The sequence below is a fragment of the Euphorbia lathyris genome, chromosome 3, assembly GCF_963576675.1.
Source record: "Euphorbia lathyris chromosome 3, ddEupLath1.1, whole genome shotgun sequence".
NCBI lineage: Eukaryota > Viridiplantae > Streptophyta > Magnoliopsida > Malpighiales > Euphorbiaceae > Euphorbia > Euphorbia lathyris.
Genome location: NC_088912.1, coordinates 101,183,535 through 101,203,580, shown reverse-complemented (window position 1 = coordinate 101,203,580; position 20,046 = coordinate 101,183,535). Strand labels below are relative to the sequence as shown.

Sequence of the window (20,046 nt, the reverse complement as noted above, 5' to 3'; positions counted from 1 at the left end):
GGTGGACCAAGATAAAAAGAAAGATGACGTTGTAATAGTGGCTGCATCTTCTTTTAAAAGGAAGGGTAAGACCCAACCTAAAAAGAAGAAAAAGAAAGTTCAAAAGACCACTAATACAAGTCCATCATTTGTGAGGCCAAAGGCCAAAAGACAACTTAAGGGTGCTGGTCAGCAGGGATGTTTCCAATGTGGAATGGAAGGTCACTTTAAGAGAAATTACCCAATCTTTCTGAAAAGTTTAGAGAAGGGTAAGGGTGCAGCTTCTGCATCAGGTATTTCTCTTAATAATTATTTAAATGTTGATTTAAATAATGATCTTTCTAATAACTCATCTAATGCCTGGATTTTAGACACTGGAGCAACTTCTCATATTTGTTCCTATGTTCAGGATCTGGCAAATAGAAGGTTGTTGGAAGATGGTGAAGTGGAACTCACACTGGGAAATGGTGCAAGGGTTGCAGCCAGGGCAGTGTGAGATATTTCACTTATGTTAGACCATCATGTTTTGTTATTGAATGATGTATTGTATATACCAGGAGCATATAAAAATGTAATATCTGTATCTAGTTTGACAAAAAGGAATTATGAATTCCGATTTTGTAATAAAGCTTGTACAGTATATTTTGATAGTGTGATTATCGGTTCTGGTGTTTTACATCGTGGTTTATTTTATGTTGATAAAAATATACCAAATAACAAAAATGAAAATAAGCAAGTTTTGCTTGGCAACCTAAAAGAGATGAATAATAATTCCACAGATAAACAATCAGAATTTAATTCAAAATATCTATGGCATCTCCGTCTAGGACATATTTCTAGTAATAGACTCACTAAGTTGGATAAGATGGGAATTTTGAAAAATCTAAATTCTCAATCTGATTATTCAACATGTGAATCATGTTTACAAGGAAAAATGACTAGAAAACCATTTGTGGGACAAATGAAGAGAGCCAATGAAATATTAGAATTAATACATTCTGATGTTTGCGGGCCATTTAGTGAAATAGCTCGTGGAGGTTATCACTACTTCGTAACCTTTATTGATGATAAATCAAGATATGGTTATTTGTATTTAATGAAATACAAATATGAAGTTTTTGAAAAATTCAAAGAATTCAAAGCCGAAGTAGAAAATCAAATTGGGAAAAATATTAAATCACTAAGGTCGGACCGAGGTGGTGAATATATGAGTACTGAATTTGATGATTTCCTTAAGAAAAATGGAATTATTTCTGAACTCACTCCTCCTTACACACCACAACTAAATGGAGTGTCTGAAAGGAGGAATCGGACTTTGTTGGACATGGTTCGATCGATGATGAGTTATACTGATTTTCCTATCTCATTTTGGGGATATGCAATTGAGACAGCACTTTACATTCTACATCGTGTTCCTTCTAAATCTGTTTCTACCACACCATATGAAATATGGGCTGGAACGGCACCAATTTTGAATCATGCTAAAATTTGGGGTTGCCCTGCTTATATAAAAAAGCAGAAAACAGAAAAATTAGAGGAACGGTCTACTAAAGGCCGATTTGTTGGATACCCTAAATCAAAAGGATCTATGAGTTATTATTTCTATCTCCCTGATGAACAAATTGTTACTATCAGTAGGGATGCCATTTTTCTTGAGAAAGAGTTTCTGCAAGAAGGTGGTAAAGGTAGAAAGATTTTATTGGATGAGGAATCATCTAATAAAGAAATCCAACAGGATGAACCAATGCAAAATGATCAGCCAGATGAGCCTACCAAAACAACAGATATCATCACTCCAAATCTTAGGAGGTCTGAAAGGGTTTCACATCCTCATGATATGTATGGTTTAATTACTGACCACGAACAAGAGTTATTTGTTTTTGGTAGTACTGACCATCCTGATGATCCAATTACTTATGAAGAAGGAGTATGTGATGCTGACTCTTCTAAGTGGTTAGAAGCAATGAAAAGTGAGATTGATTCCATGTATAAGAATGAAGTTTGGGAACTTGTTACCCCACCTGAAGGAATTGTTCCTATAGGTTGTAAGTGGGTATTCAAACGCAAACTGAATTCTGAAGGAATTGTGGATACTTATAAAGCAAGGCTTGTGGCAAAAGGTTATCGCCAACGAGAGGGAATTGATTTTGAAGAAACATTCTCTCCTGTAGCTATGTTTAAAAGTATTCGAATAATCTTATCTATTGCAACACACTTTGATTTTGAGATTTGGTAAATGGATGTTAAAACTGTATTTCTCAATGGATTTCTTGAAGAAGAAATCTACATGGAACAACCGAAGGGTTTTATATCCAAGGAAAGTTCTAAAGTGTGTAAGCTTAAGAGATCTATTTATGGACTTAAGCAAGCTTCAAGGAGTTGGAATAAGAGATTTGATGAAGCCATACAGAGTTATGAGTTTGTCAAAAACCTTGATGAGCCATGTGTTTACAAGAAGGTTAGTGGGAGAGCTATCACTTTCCTTGTCTTGTATGTTGATGATATTCTGTTAATTGGGAATGACATTGGTATGCTAACTAATGTTAAGGTCTGGTTATCCTCCACCTTCTCTATGAAAGATTTGGGAGAAGCCGCCTATATTCTTGGAATTAAGCTTTATAGGAATAGAGCTAAAAGAATATTAGGGCTATCTCAAAAACTCTATTTGGAGAAAATTCTAAAGAGATTTAAAATGGAAGACTCCAAAAGAGGATTGATACCTGTTAGACATGGTTTGCAAATCTCCACGGAGCAATCACCTAAGACTCCAGCGGAGAGAGCAGAAATGGCGAAGATTCCTTATGCTTCTGCTATAGGAAGTCTAATGTATGCTATGTTGTGTACAAGGCCAGACATTGCATTTGCTGTCAGTCTAACAAGCAGATATCAATCAAATACAGGTATGGCTCACTAGATTGCTGTTAATGCTATCTTTAAGTACTTGAAAAGAACTAAAGATATGATCTTAACATATGGAGGAGGTGATATGTTAATTGAAGGCTTTATAAATTCTAGCTTTCAATCAGATAAGGCGAAGCTTATATCCACGTCAGGATATGTCTTTACATGTAATGGAGCTGTAGTTGTTTGGAAGAGTTCTAAACAAGATAATGTAGCTGATTCCACTACTGAGGCTGAATATATTGCTGCCTCAAGTGCCGCTAAAAAAGCAGTGTGGTTGAAGAACTTTATCACCGAACTTGGTGTGGTTCCTTCTATTGTTAGTCCAATCCCTTTGTATTGTGATAACAATAAAGCTATTGCACAATCCAAGGAACCAAGGTCTCACAAGAACTTCAAACACGTGCTTAGGCGGTATCACTTAATCAGAGAGATTGTTGGACGAGGAGATATCTCGGTGCAGAAAATAGCATCAGCTGATAATCCAGCTGATCCATTTACTAAGCCAATGACTCAATCACAGTTAGACCGTCATCTTGAGAAGATAGGTCTTAAATATTGTACTGAATGGCTCTAGTGCTAGTGGGAGATTGTAAGTGTTGTATGTCCTAGGCCATTCCTTTTTTATATTATACAGTGTGAATTTTGTATCCAAATGGCAGTTAATAAAATATGTATTCATGTGTAATTATTTGTATTGTTTAATTACTTAATGAATATATATTAGTCCAACGATTATTTACAAAGAAATAATATTATTAAGAGTTAATAATAATGGGATATATTTCTTTGGTGAAATAATAATCTTAAATGTTCATAGTCGGTGGATAATGAATTGGACACTCATCTATCCTTAGGCTATCACCTCTGTTTATTTTCTCGATTAGTATGAGATATTAATCAAAAACAGAAAATCTCATTCTGTTTGATATGTTGATATCAGAATAAATATGTTGACATTCAAAGAGGTGAATGGTCGAACTGTGACGTTAGATAATAATTGCACAAAGGTTTACTCCTAGTCAACATAATTATTATCTAGGTCATAATAGTGCATATAGTCCTTTGACTTGAGGAAACTTAGTTGTTCTTGCATAGGTAATTATAGTTTGTTCATGCCTTGTACTGGGATCTTAATTCTGGTAATCGACAGTGAATCGCTATAGTTAGTTGTGTAGTGTAACAAGAGCTTGCTAATAGAGGATTCATTATTCTAAGTAAATAGAAATAAATCCTAAGATAGTTATTGATTGGTTTTTTGATGGAATGAGTTCCTGGCCAGGACAATAAGACTCATCTAACGAGATAAGTATCAAAGAATGGTTCTTTGATAAGAGTCTTATTTTATCAAAGACATAATCACTATTTCTTAATATCTTGACGGTTAGAGCTTGACGGTTTGTGGCTCAAGTCAAGATTGGGATTTTTTAATGAAAGGACTTTAGTGCATTGAAATTATGATCGATGGTTCATAATTAGTTTAATTATGAATTTACTTTAAGTAACTTCATTCTTTAGTTGGGACGTCATGGCGCAGTGTGTTAGCTGGAGATCATGACCTTTAGAGGACTATAAGTATATATAAGCTAAACTTATATAGGATACACTTATAGTATAAGAAATTGGATTCCTGATATACTTACTAAGAGTTAGTGCTATGCCTCTAATGCCAGTTATGAACCAAGAAAGTCACACACATACAAGTTGTTTGTATTAAGCTTTAGTTCAATTGATTAATTAAAAGTGTTTTAATTAATGGATTGATACAATTGAATATGTCAATGGGATTGACAAAACATTCTAACACTGTTTGATATTCAATTGAGGAAATTATAAATTATTATTCTTGTTCAATTTAAATTGATGGCTTTTTCCAAATACAATAGTCAAGTGACTGTTGGAATAAAGGATATAATAGTAATTAATTAAATTATTAATTAATTATTATTATTATATATATTATATATTAATAATAATATAATTAATTATAATTAATTTATTATTATATTAATATTATATTATTATTATTTTATATATATATATATATATTATAACATGCACTAGGACGTGTCCTAGTGCATGCTTTGTTTCAATCCACTTGGATTGAAACAAAGTATACATATATATCAAATTTTGATATATATGTATAGATAAGAAGGAATAATATGATATATACGTTTTCGGTTCAGAAAATCATATTCGGAATCAGTTTTCGATTTTGAGCAAGATTAATCAATTTCTGCAAGGCTTGATCTAATCGACTTAGTGGACTGACTAGAGGCTTCACCACTAGAGAAGCTTTAATACCCGATTGGAATCTACAAGAGGTATTTTTCCAATCTCGTAGTATAAATATCAATTTGATTATTGAAGAACTTAATGATCTTGGTTAAGGATTTGATGTCAGACATCGAAAGTTTGACTGTTTATCAGAGTGATTGGATCACACTGATTATTTGTTTAGGAAATTTTTTTGAAATTCGTTCCTAAATACCAACATGCTTCCGCTTCAAATCCTTCACACTCCTAATCCGGTGGTGCTTTGGATGCACCTTTGCGTGTGAGAGAGTCTTCCCCCTAGTAATTGGTAAAAGGTTTGTAAAAGACTTTACTTATAAACTAGTGGAAAATCTCATTTCTTTTCTATGTGGTATGTGGAAACTTAATTTCTTTTTAAACCATGTCAAATGGTTCACTCTGTCAATTTCTCATCACTCGTGAGTTGTAAGATTATAATATACCATCAAAAAGATCTCATGACATAGAGCATGTTGACCTATTTAAAGTTATTCTAAACTACATTTATCCGTTATATATTTAAGCCTCAAATTTATTTAAAAAATGGTTAATTACAAATAACTACCATATGGTTTGGCAGATTCGCAAACCTTTACATATGATATTTCTTTTTGCAAACGCAACCCTGTAGTTTGCAAAATTTTGCATTTTAGTTCACTTTGTCAGAATCTGACCGATAACGACTTCGAAATAAAAAAATTTCAAGAGTTAAATGATATTTTAAGCAACTTTAATTCTTCAACTTTTTAGGTTTGAGGTCATTTAGGTGTTGTTTTTTATAAGAGAGAAAGATAATGTTTAGAGAGAGAACACTCCAAAAATGATGATTTTGAAAAATTAAGAATATGGTTCCATAATAAATATGATACCAAACAAGTTTAATTCTTGAAATTTTTTATTTTGAGTTCGTTATCAGACAAATTTGGCAAAGTAAAGAATATGTAAAATTTTGTAACCATATGGTTGTATTTGCAAAAACAAATACCACAGGTACCATATCGCAAATTGGCAAAACCATAGGGTAGTTATTTGTAATTAACCCAAAAAAATACAAAAACAATATTATTATTTTAATACACAATTTACAACATAAACAAAACATGAGAAAACTAATGATGAGATTGCTAAGACTCGAACTCTCGACCGTTTGGTTAAGAGGCTCTGTCACCTTATCATGAAACAAATTTAACCAAATCAAACGGATAGTTAAGATAGAATCATATTAATCTCTCACAAATACATATATTACTCTAGGACCCAATTTATGCGGAGATTCTGACACTAAATTTTCTACCACAAAACAATCTAACTCTTTTACTTAATTATGTTAACATGGTCCTACAATAGCTTGCAGAGGCCACAAATCTCATTTTTCACATGTACTAATACATGTATTATTACTTGCAAGTCATCCCCTTTGATTTCAATCATCATCAAGTTTAATTGGAAGAAAATTGTTTTAGCCACGCTTCTGCAAATTAGCAATGTTACACATTTTACTCATGCTACTTAGTTCTACAAATTAGCAATATTAACAAATGTTGAAATTAGCGATCGCAGATAGGAATTCCGGTTGCAGAAATTAGCAACATGCTACTTAGGGACCGAACTCATCTGGTTGCTAAAAGACGCAAATTCGGTCGCGAAAACACGTTAGCGACCGACAATTCGGTCGCTAACTCACTGTTTTTCACATGGTACCGGTGCACTTCTAACCTGGTGGTGCTTCGAATACACTCTTACCTGTGACAGAGCCTACCCCTAGTAATTAGTAAAAGGTTTGTAAAAGACTTTACTTATAAACTAGTGGAAAATCTCATTTTTTTTCTATGTGGGATTTGGAAGCTTAATTACTTTTTAAACCATGTCAAGTGGTTCACTTTGTCAATTTCTCATTCATCACTCGTCTGTTTTAAGCTTATAATATACCATCAAAAAGATCTAATGATATAGAGTATGTTGACTTATTTCAAGTTATTCTAAACTACATTTATCCGTTATATATTTAAGCCTCAAATTTATTAAAAAAAAAAGAAAAACCAAAACAACATTATTATTTTAATACATAATTTACAACATAAACAAAACATGAGAAAACTAACGATGAAACTGCCAAGACGTGAACCCTCAACCGTTTGGTCAAGAGGCACTGATACTTTATCATGAAACCAATTTAACCAACTCAAAGGGATAGTTAAGGTCGAATCATATTAATCTCTCACCAATTTAATTATGTTAACATGGTCCTACAATAGCTTCGAGAGGCCACAAATCTCATTTTTCACATGTATTAATACATGTATTATTACTTGCAAGTCCTTTGATTTCAATCATCATCCAGTTTAAAAAAAAAGGCGGCCCGGTGCATTACGCGTCCCCGCTGAGCGAGGGTCCGGGGAGGGATCCCACCACAAGGGTGTATTGGAGCAAGCCTTCCCTTTGCCAATTTATTTGGCAATTAAGAGACCGCTCCTAAGACTCGAACCTGTGACCTCTTGGTTACACGACAACAACGTTTACTGTTACGCCAAGGCTCGCCCTCAATCATCAAGTTTAATGGGAAGAAAATTGTTTTAGATGCGTTTCTACAAATTAGGACTTGGGGAGTTCATGGTTTATTTCGTGGCCGTTTGATTCTATTTCAGTATTAGGCTAGGATGAAGAAAGAAACCATCTTTTCCAACTCAAATAGATTCTGTACTTTGGATGAAGTAATTCGTAAAGTGACATGATTAACCACTTAACACCAAATAATATAGCAAGAGAGGATTCAATCAAAGTGTAAGCAAGATTGTTTTAATAATTAATGAGATGGGCAGCAATGGTGGTGCCTACAACCATTATGACACTAAAAAATAATTAATGACATGGGCAGCAATGAGCCTACAACAATTATAATATCCATACCGAAACCAAATTATTTTGGTTTCTCTTATATATAGGCTCTATAGGGATAACTTCCTTAATTAAACAATGTCATATGTGTTTTCTCTATTATGTTGCTCTCTCTAAATATTTTAGCATTTGTTTCTGATTCAACATTGAAATGGAAGTTTCAGTTGTATCAGTAGAAATCATAAGACCATCTTCTTCACATGTTCATCATCTGAAACCTTTCAATCTTTGCCTTTTAGACCAGCTTATACCCAATACTTATACTCCTTTCATTTTCTTCTACAACACTAAGAATTTTCATCTCAACACCACCCAAATCACAGCTCAACTAAAATGGTCACTCTCCAACACTCTAAATCTCTACTACCCTTTATCAGGAAGAGTGAAAGACAACCTTATTATCGACAACTTCGACGCGGGTGTTCCTTGTTTCGAAGCTCGAGTCAAGGGTCATTTGTCCGATTTCCTTCGACATCCTCCAATTGAAATGTTAAATTGGTTCCTTCCATACCAAAATTTCTATGGACAACTTGATCGAACAATACCACAACTAGCTGTGCAAGTGAATGTTTTCGACTGCGGCAGCATTGCTATCGGCCTGTGTTTCGGCCACAAGATCATGGATGGAATAACTACCAGTGCCTTCTTGAAGACTTGGGCAGCGAATTCGAGCAGCGAATATAAAAACCTCATACAACCTAACATAATGGAGGCTTCGTCGATGTTTCCACCGCAGAAATCATTGCCTTCCCACTATACATCATTGATGGATGGCATTTGGTTCGGTGAACGCAGGTGCAAGACAAGGCGATTCGTGTTCGATGCGAATGCAGTAGCTGCCTTGAGGACAAAAGGAAGAAGTGAGTTCGTAGAGAATCCAAGTCGAGTTCAAGCATTAACTGCTTTCATATGGAAATGCACTATGAACGCTTGCAATAGAATATCAGGTTCTTCTCTTCGGCCGTCTGTTATGATTCAATCGGTAAACATCAGAAGACTAACGAAGCCACCAATGTCGAGATATTCGATGGGAAACCTCGTTTTGCAGTCATATGCAAGGTATAATCCTGACGGGAGAGAGATGGAGATGAAGAAACTGGTGAGTTTATTAAAGGAAAGTGTAGGAAAAATCAATAGTGAATATGTAAAAACTATGACAGGTGATGAAGGTTGTGCAGCCATTTTAAGAGACACAGATGAGCTTGTAGAGGCTTCTAGGGAGAATAATCCTCATGTGTTTACCTGTGCAAGTTGGAATTCTTTAGGTACAAGTGAGATTGATTTTGGATGGGGGGAGCCTGTTTGGATTGGAGTATTTGGAGAGATGAGTTTGGATTCAAATGATGTTATTCTTATAGATATGGGAAGAAGAAGAAGCAATGCATTTGAGGCATGGATCACATTAGAAAAGACCACCATGGATGTTTTTGAATATGATCCTGAGTTTCTTAATTTTGCAAATTCTTTTGAAAATGAAGAATTTCTGAGCCGGATCTAATTTGATTGATTTTTGGCATGATCTTTTCCATTTGTGTAGTTTGAGCCTATGATTTTTCAATTTGACATATATTGAAACCTGTTCTGTTTTAAATAGAAGAAAAAAAATTATATTTACCAACAAATCAGTCCTCTGTTCAGTCTCTTCAGAAAATGTAGAATTTAATTGTCACTGAAGCTTAGTCCCAAAACCAGCCACCAAATCAGTAACTTTTAATAAATCTTCTTCCATGGAATCCCCAAAGCAAGATCAATTTTACTTCTATCTAACTGAAACTCACTTGGTCAAAATTTAAACCTTATTGGTAGAGGTTGTGGTTTACCGTGTCCTTAGGAGTGGGTAGCCTATCCTTACCTAAACTCTTGTTTAATAAAAAAAGTGAAAATTTAAATACATTGATTTGACAGTAATTCGATTGCGAATCTTTCAAATAAAGTTTTTGAATAAACTGAAATAGTTTTGTACATTTTGAGAGATTGTTTATAACTGTTTTAATAACATAGTAAACAATTTAGGATTTATTTTTTTGTGTTGTATTTGAAAGACTTAAACATTTACATTTTGGCAGATTGTTTAACTTTGTTAGTAATAAAATAAGGTGCAGGCTATCCTTACTTTGTTAATAAACAAAGTAAGGAGTGCTTTGTTGGATTTAACCTTCATTGTAACTGGAATAGATCTGAACCATTCAATATTTTGTAAACGTTTTAGAGGAATTTAACTTGTTGACTTACTGTTCCGGTTACCTTCTTTTCTCCAACTTTATTCATACAAAAGTAGACATCGTTCTGTACTCCTCCTCAACTCCTTCCCTAATTCTTCGATCTTCATCAATTGCTCTTCTCAACTCTCTCCTCAACCCAACTGACCTCCATCTTCTAAATTTAACTCTACCGCCAAACTCATCCATCTTGAAATTCTTTTATTTTATATGAATCTTGTTGGGTTTAGCTTCTATTTTGAAATTGATCCTCCAACTCGTAATTCAATCGCATCTTTTGGGCTTCCATAATTCTGGTAAGTTTCATTTCCAATTTTAAATCTGAATTCGATAACTTATGATTGAAATTCTTCTTCTTTTGTTTGAACCTCGTTAGGATTAGCTTTCCTAAAAATCTTTTGCCAATTGAAATTGATGCTCGAAATCTTTGAATTGGAGAGGTATCTAGAGATTGAAGGATGCCTGTTCATGGGCTTCATCAAACAAGTATCTATGATTTCTTACTTGAACTCGCCTCTGTGAAGCCAGATTGTATCGATGGAATTGTTTGGCCCTTTCATAATTCTGGTAAGCTTTTAACCCCTTCATCTAATTAAGATACAAAACAATAAGCCTTGGTTATTTTACTACAATTTTGAGTTTGCTGTAGTAATGAGCAGTTGAATGATTTTTATGTATTGATCTAATATTGTGTTGTGAAAAATAGGATTGTGGAATCAAAAGTCCTCTGCTAATTTTTAAAACTCAATTGTTATGAAACTGTCTTTGAATCCTACTTGACTACCAATGCTAAATCAGTTTGCAATATGTTTAAGCTTAATTAAATGCATTAGTTGTTGCCAGCACACATCCTAATTTTTTGTTGTATGATGGTGCTTCTCATTTATACTGTCAATTGAACGTACCAAATTCACACCACATTTATGTACTTTTGTTATCAAATTCATACTGGTGTGCCTCAGATTGAACTTCATCTTGAGCACAAAGCTTTCACTTGTAACCTTACTTCTATTTGAAGGGGGCAATTATAAACTAAAAGAAGAAGCTGGACCTCTTAATTTATGTGTTATGAGGTTAGAACTCTCTTTGACTGAGTTGTTATTAACTCCTAGCAAAATAAATAATACCCCTAACAAACAAGAAAATTCAAACTATTGACAGAATCATATGTAATGGTTCATAGAAAAAACATAGCTATGCTAATTTGACAAAAAAAAAATTACAAGTTATTTTTGCAAATTAATAATGTGTAGCAAGCGTTCAATTTGACAGGTTGTTAGACATGTGGAGAACTGGAACGTGTCGGCACTTGAAGCAGTAGGCCAGATATTCACCCCTAGCTTTAGAAGACCAAATGCTAGAACTTAAGCAAATTTCTGAAACTCTGAGGGTATTATAAGGTTCTCCATAGGGCCTGATGAAACTATGTTTGTGGTTAGCTTAGTTCTAGTTATATTCATGTGGTTAGCTTAGTTGTAGTTATAGACTAAATATGAATAGTAACTAATTAAGGTAGTTTCTTAGTTGTTGTTTTTTTTCTACTTTTTACAATGCTTTACTATAATTATAAAGGGCATGAAGCATAGGATTAACACGATGGTAGTTTATACCCAAAAATAAATTACTTTAATATCAGTGTTTGAGAATTATTTAAGCATGATGATGATAATATACGAGGAATAGCGCATGGGCATGCATGATTATAATAATTTTCTGCTACTGGAATAATGAATCACGACAAAAAAACAGGCTTTTAACAACACTTTTGTAACAACGGTTTTATAAACTGTCTTATGGGATCAACTAAAAAAGCCCAGAATATTAATTGGCCCTGACTAATATAAATCCACAGGTTATATAGGCGTTGTAATCCCTAATCCATAACACATTCTTAACTTCATATCTCCTGTATTCCAGTCTCAAATTGTTAGCTCGCCAAACTCCCGATCCCGTTCGTTAGACTTCCGATCACCGTTCGTTAAACTTACCTTTCGCTTTTCTCCATTTCCCTTTCACCGTTCTCTGTTTGCCTGTCGTGGTCGAAGTTTTTTGATGGGTTTCCTTTTGCTCCTCAATACTCAGTCTCAGTCTCTCTCGTTCTTGTTCAACACTGCTTCTGGCTTAGACATTTCTTACTGAAACAGGATCAAAACCACTTCTAGCTGATTCAACAAAAGGTAAATAGTAGCAACAACGGTCTAATGTAGTTGAAGTTAGATAAGGTTCTACATTAATATTATATTTTGTAAAGTCGCACAAGCAAATACCTATATTTTCTGCCGATCATATTGATGATAAAGAAATCCGATTTTGATAAGGAATTACCTAGTTTCACAAGCTTAACTAAACAGCATATATACTGTCTCTGCAGGTTGTAATGGTTGATTTTTTCATGGCTGATCAAATGTGCAGCTAGGTAGCTTCAATTTTAAAATAATTTCATACTATATACATATATGTGCAAGGCTTTTTCCTGTGAAAAGACCCTCAGATTACAAATTTATGGTGTTTCCTTGGTGCATAATGTGATGAAATGGTTAGTTTCTGATGTTGAAGTGAATTAATTTTGATGTTGAAATGAATTAATGATTCGAAAATGTTCATTGTGCATGAAGAATATGCTTAATGGTGCTATGCTCTGCTTACATTAACACTAGACTAAAGTATTGCCCTTTTAATGCAAGAATATCTAACTATATATTTTAAGCTGAAAGACTTCCTAAGAGTCCTTGTAGATCTCTCTGTCATGAATTTGTTCTTTTTTTATGAGTAGATATTACTGCATTCAACACTACAATAGTTTGATATGTGAAATATTGCCGACATGCAAATGTGAAAAAATATTTCCACTATCGGTTGAAATTCAGATGCAGCATATGAATCTGAAAATTATGTTAACAGAGGAATTTAGATTTATCATGTCCTCTTTTTAATTTCTTTTATTCTCTCATGCATACTGCTATAACATGGCTAAGCACATATGCAAGCATAAACATGGTAATGTACACTTTTTTCTCTTATGGGTTCTCTTTTATTTTCCAGATTAATGACATGGAGATTATCAATTCTAGGTCACGGTTATTATGATGAGCTTGTGGTCCCAATAATTGAAAATACTGCTAACGAAAGGGGACTCAGAATTATCAAGGAGGTAAATTAACTCCCAAATTTTCCTCTTGTTTCTATTAATTCACAAGTCTGTTGGAAATTTAGCTTGTATTGTTGTTACTGTGATACTTTGTCCCTTTACAAATCATTTAATGTTCTTTATTTTTTAAAGGGTTAAGGTGCAAAAATACCCCTAACATTTTGAGTCAGGAGCAATTTTACCCCTAACGTCCAAAATGGTGCAATTTTACCCCTAACGTTTGTAGCCAAGAGCAATTTTACCCCTAATGTTGATAAATTGGATCAAGTTCAGAAATAATTCATCAAACTATCTTCTCGGACATGAATCTTATCATCTACACTTCACATGTACGTTATTTTATCAGTAACAAATCATAAACATATGTTGGGATGTGAAAAAAAATAAAAAAAATAAAGAAATATACTGTCTTTGTACGAATTAGAGAAAAAAAAATTTCAAACAATTCACCGAATTTATAAATATTAATCTCCAATTCTATTATTAAATTATAAAAAACATGAAATCATTTTTTTAGAATGAATTGATATGCAATTGGTGCAAAATACTGAATGAAAATATATGTGTTTTATAATAGTGTCTTAAATTGACTCAAATTACTAACGTTAGGAGTAAAATTGCTCTTGGCTACAAACGTTAGGGGAAAAATTGCTCTTGGCTACAAACGTTAGGGGCAAAATTGCACCATTTTAGACGTTAAGGGTAAAATTGCTCCTGGCCCAAAACGTTAGGGGTATTTTTGCACCTTAACCCTTTTTTTTAATGAAATTGGGAAAGGCCAGCTTGGTTTACGGACATCCCAACTATGTTGGCACCCCCGACCACCAAGAGGACCAACCCAAAGAATAAATTAATAAAAAGAATAGAGTTTACAAGAATAAGGATTAACGAAAACGAAACTGAACTAAATTACAAGCATCATCAGAAATAAAATCAGCACAGAACTGAGGCGTCGGATTCCACCAAAGGAGACTGGAGCAGGTAGTGCCATGACGGGCTAGCGCGTCAGCCGCGCGGTTACCTTCGCGATAGATATGCGTTGTGACCACCTCCATGGAAGCACATTGGCTTAAACATTTTAGCCAATCCTGTCGAACGGACCATGGAACCCCAAGCGATTTGTTCTTCATCAAATTAACAACATAAACCGAGTCCGATTCAATCCATAATTTCGACCACTGTCTTTCCCAAGCACAGTCTACAGCAAAAATCACAGCCTTCAACTCGGCTAGGTAGATAAAAGTATCATGTAACGGAAAAGCGAAGCTTCCTTTCGCGAAACCCCTGCAGTTCCTAAAAATACCACCTGCACCCCCAAAACCCGGTGCCCCTAGAGCCGCTCCGTCCGTGTGGACTTTAATCCAATCTCTAGGCGGAGGGGACCAGCGGACGGAAATAATATTTGGTGCCGGTGGGGGACGGTCCGGGATAATAAGCCTCTCCACAATGTCTCGATCGGTGGCAGCAGAACCTCGATAACCAGGGACGCCGGAGCTCCCTTCCCTGATGCTGATCCGGATGGCCATTTGGATTGAAGGGCGCTCTCCATTAAAGACAGCTGCGTTCCTGCAGGACCAAATAAGCCAGAAACACGATGTAGCAGCCAGCTTCCACAAACCCGAGATGAATTTGCTGAATTGCAGCTGCACAATAGCCTCCACAAAAAGATCAAAGGGAAGATTTACATCCATATGAACCCCAAACAAAGAGCCTAAATCCAACCAAAGGCTTGCTGCAAATGGACAACACAGAAACAAATGCTCTCTAGATTCAGAATTCAACTGACACAATTCGCACCTAGAGGGGAATTGAATGCCGCGCGAATGCAAGTGATCGTGAGTAGCAATAGAGCCGTTAATAATCTTCCAACTCGAGGATGATCGTGAAGGAGGAATGTAAGCCCACCAAATGAATCGGCTCCAGGTAACCTGTTCAATGGTGACAGACAAATGATTATATAAACTAAGTTATGTTAACCTTAACCCTTTTTTAAATAAGCAAAGTTCTTTGACATGTGTCTTTGTTTTACAGCTTCATATCAATGTGTTAAGCTAAGTTATGTTAAAAGAAACAGTACTTTTTTTATGGTTATTTAATTCCTTAAGAATCATATATTGAATTATTAATATAGAAAAACACATGTTTACAAATTAAAGGTTCATTTGAGTGATAAAGTTACAAGCCGTATAAGCTAGATATCTAAAGTTAGTAAAGACAACAAACTTAAATTGAAGAGAAACCATTTAAAAACTGCTTGAACAACCTCGAACTAATTAATCGGATTAAAAAGATGTCTAACACGCACCTTGTTAATGAGTCTCTCAAAAGCTTGAGTACCATGTTGTTTCATATATTCCAAGAGAAGATGCATGCTCCTATTCTACTTTGCTGTAAACACATATTTTGTGAAGATTGTGTATCAGAATGGTTAGTTAATAATATTCTTTTATGTTTCGTTGTTAGTATCATTTTGCTTAGTGACATTCTGATTTCAGGTTTGAAAGAGAGAGAATGTTCCAGTTGTGCATGGCGTTGGTGAAACCTGCAGATCTGAGATCATTTGGTGATGGATCAACCACTTTATTCTTCCAGATATTTTAAATTCTTCTATGGTAAAAATTGAAGGAATTCTAACCCAGACCGAGATGGAGAGATGTGGTGCACAGGTAAAATGTAGTTAACCAAAGAAATGAAACTAGTACAGTACAGTACAAATAGATGATGATAGGTAGGTTGTGTTCCTTTTACGAAGAGAAAAGGTCGAGTATATCTCTCAAGACAAAAAGATCTTTGTAGTTTTTAAATAAATTTTTGATTGTACTAAGAGTTTTTGAATGACATAAGCTTATTTGCTACCAATGACAACATCTTATAATCTAAAAAAAACAATTTTTATCATTATTGACCAGCAATCCAGTTTCGTCGTAACAGATGACATGACCTTAAAAAACGTTAGCGACAGAAAATTTTCGTCCGAAAAGTATAAAGTTGATTACCGATGGTTACACGAATTACAAACGGATTACGGACGACATTTGTGTTTGTAAATCTTTTCTTGAAGCGTTTGAAAATCATTATAGAGGCGGTTTAAACCGCATTTAGGAAAACGTCTCTAAAAACACCTTATCCCGATGTCTGAGAAAAACCAACGGTAATATAGCAACAGTGGTAATTACAACACTTTTTCGACGGTTATGAAAACCAGGTAAAAATATAGAGACAGTTAAACGTCCTAAATTGAAATAAAATCGTCGGTAAAAACCTTTTTTTTTTGTAGTGAATTGCCTATTTGATTTATTGTTTTGTCCTTCCATCTAACAAAAATGTCAAATTAAGAGTCAGAATTAATGGAAGGTTTTGGTATGGAATGTTAATTGTTTGTATGTAAGTGAATTAAGGTAATAACAATCATTAAAATAGACACATGCACGACATGTTAGATAAATTTTTCAAGTGAATTGAAAATTTTAGATATAATTTTTCAAGTGAATTTTACGTAAATCCTTTATTTTTAGACATAATTTACGTAAAATTTGATTAAATTTACGTAACCTTGTTATTTTATAACAAAAATCCACAAATTTTGTGAAAATTAGAGATAAACGTAAAACCTTTGAATTTTACGTAAACCTTTTATTTTTAGATATAACTTAAGTAAAATTAGACTAAATTTACGTAAAATTGTTATTTTATTATAAAAAAGTCCACAAACATTGTGAAAAATAGAGTTTTATGTAAAACATTTGAAATTTACGTAAATCTTTTATTTTTAGACATAATTTACGTATAGTTTGAGTAAATTTACGTAACCTTTTTATTTTAGGAGAAAAAAATTCACAAACCTTGTGAAAATAGAGTTTTACGTAAAACCTATGAATTTTACGTAAATCTTTTATTTTTACACTTAATTTACGTAATGTTTGACTAAATTTATGTAACCCTTTTACTTTATGAGAAAAATCCACAAACATTGTGAAAATTAGACTTTTACGTAAAACCTTTGAAATTTACGTAAATATTTTATTTTTAGATATAATTTACGTATAGGTTAACTAAATTTAGGTAACCTTTTTATTTTAGAAGAAAAAAATTCACAAACCTTATGAAAATAGAGTTTTACGTAAAACCTATGAATTTTACGTAAATCTCTTATTTTTACACATAATTTTCGTAATGTTTGACTAAATTTACGTAACCTTGTTATTCTAGGAGAAAAAATCCACAAACATTGTGAAAATTAGACTTTTACGTAAAACCTTTGAACTTTACGTAAATATCTTATTTTTAGGTATAATTTACATATAGTTTCACTAAATTTACGTAACCTTTTTATTTTAGGGGAAAAAAATCACAAACCTTGTGAAAGTAGAGTTTTACGTAAAACCTATATATTTTACGTAAATCTTTTATTTTTAGATATAATTTACGTGTAGTTTGACCAAATTTACGTAACCTTTTTATTTTAGGATAAAAAAATTCACAAACCTTGTGAAAATAGAATTTTACATAAAACCTATGAATTTTACGTAAATATTTTATTTTTAGATATAATTTACATATATTTTGACTAAATTTACGTAACCTTTTTATTTTAGGAGAAGAAAACTCACATACCTTGTGAAAATAGAGTTTTACGTAAAACCTATGAATTTTACCAAAATCTTTTATTTTTAGATATAATTTATGTAAGATTTGACTAAATTTACGTAACCCTTTTACTTTAGAAAAAAAAATCCACAAACCTTATGAAAATAGAGTTTTACGTAAAACCTTTGAACTTTACGTAAATAGTTTATTTTTAGATACAATTTACGTATAGTTTGACTAAACTTAAGTATCCTTTTTAGTTTAGGAGAAAAAAATTCACAAACCTAGTGAAAATAGAGTTTTACGTAAAACCTATGAATTTTACGTAAATCTCTTATTTTTAGACATAATTTACGTAAGATTTGACTAAATTTACGTAACCCTTTTACTTTAGGAGAAAAATCCACAAACATTGTGAAAATTAGAGTTTTACGTAAAACCTTTGAAATTTATATAAATATTTTATTTGACACTTAATTTACGTAATGTTTGACTAAATTTACGTAACCCTTTTACTTTATGAGAAAAATCCACAAACCTTGTGAAAATAGAGTATTACGTAAAACCTATGAATTTTACGTAAATCTTTTATTTTTACACATAATTTTCGTAATGTTTGACTAAATTTACGAAACCTTGTTATTTTAGGAGAAATAATCCGCAAATATTGTGAAAATTAGACTTTTACGTAAAACCTTTGAACTTTACGTAAATATTTTATTTTCAGATATAGTTTACATATAGTTTGACTAAATTTACGTAACCTTTTTACTTTAGGAGAAAAAAATTCACAAACCTTGTGAGAGTAGAGTTTTACATAAAACCTATATATTTTACGTAAACCTTTTATTTTTAGACATAATTTATGTAAGGTTTGACTAAATTTACGTAACCTTGTCATTTTAGGAGAAAAAATCCGCAAACCTTATGAAAATTAGAGTTTTACGTAAAACCTTTGAAATTTACGTAAATCTTTTATTTTTAGATATAATTTACATCTAGTTTGACTAAATTTACGTAACCTTTTTATTTTAGATGAAAAAATTCACAAAGCTTGTGAAAATAGAGTTTTACGTAAAACCTATGAATTTTACGTAAATCTCTTATTTTTAGACATAATTTACGTAAGATTTGACTAAATTTACGTAACCTTTTTACTTTAGGAGAAAAATCGACAAACATTGTGAAAATTAGAGTTTTACGTAAAACCTTTGAACTTTACGTAAATATTTTATTTTTAGATATAATTTACGTATAGTTTGACGAAATTTACGTAACCTTTTAATTTTAGGAGAAAAAAATTCACAAACCTTGTGAAAATAGAGTTTTACGTAAAACCTATGTAAATCTTTTATTTTTACACATAATTTATGTAATGTTTGACTAAATTTACGTAACCCTTTTACTTTAGGAGAAAAATCCACAAACATTGTGAAAATTAGACGTTTACGTAAAACCTTTGAAATTTGCGTAAATATTTTATTTTTAGATATAGTTTACATATAAATTGACTAAATTTACATAATCTTTTTATTTTAGGAGAAAAAAAATTCACAAACCTTGTGAAAATAGAGTTTTACGTAAAACCTATGAATTTTACGTAAATCTCTTATTTTTACACATAATTTTCGTAATATTTGACTAAATTTACGTAACCTTGTTATTTTAGGAGAAAAAATCCACAAACATTGTGAAAATTAGACTTTTGCGTAAAACCTTTGAACTTTACGTAAATATTTTATTTTTAGATATAATTTACGTATACTTTGACTAAATTTACGTAACCTTTTTTATTTTAGGAGAAAAAAAACCACAAACCTTGTGAAAGTAGAGTTTTACGTAAAACCTATATATTTTACGTAAATCTTTTATTTTTAGATATAATTTACGTATAGTTTGACCAAATTTACGTAACCTTTTTATTTTAGGATAAAAAAAATTCACAAACCTTGTGAAAATAGAGTTTTACGTAAAACCTATCAATTTTACGTAAATATTTTATTTTTAGACATAATTTAC

At 32.6% G+C, this 20,046-nt stretch overlaps 1 protein-coding gene across 1 annotated transcript; it reads left to right on the top strand.

Annotated features, from left to right (window-relative positions):
• The first annotated feature begins 8,135 nt into the window (after positions 1 to 8,135).
• On the top strand, positions 8,136 to 9,650 carry LOC136224843 (stemmadenine O-acetyltransferase-like). Its single transcript, XM_066013270.1, has one exon. It carries the CDS (start codon positions 8,225 to 8,227, stop codon positions 9,569 to 9,571), a length of 1,347 nt encoding a protein of 448 aa, XP_065869342.1. The 5' UTR covers positions 8,136 to 8,224; the 3' UTR covers positions 9,572 to 9,650.
• Positions 9,651 to 20,046: the final 10,396 nt, after the last annotated feature.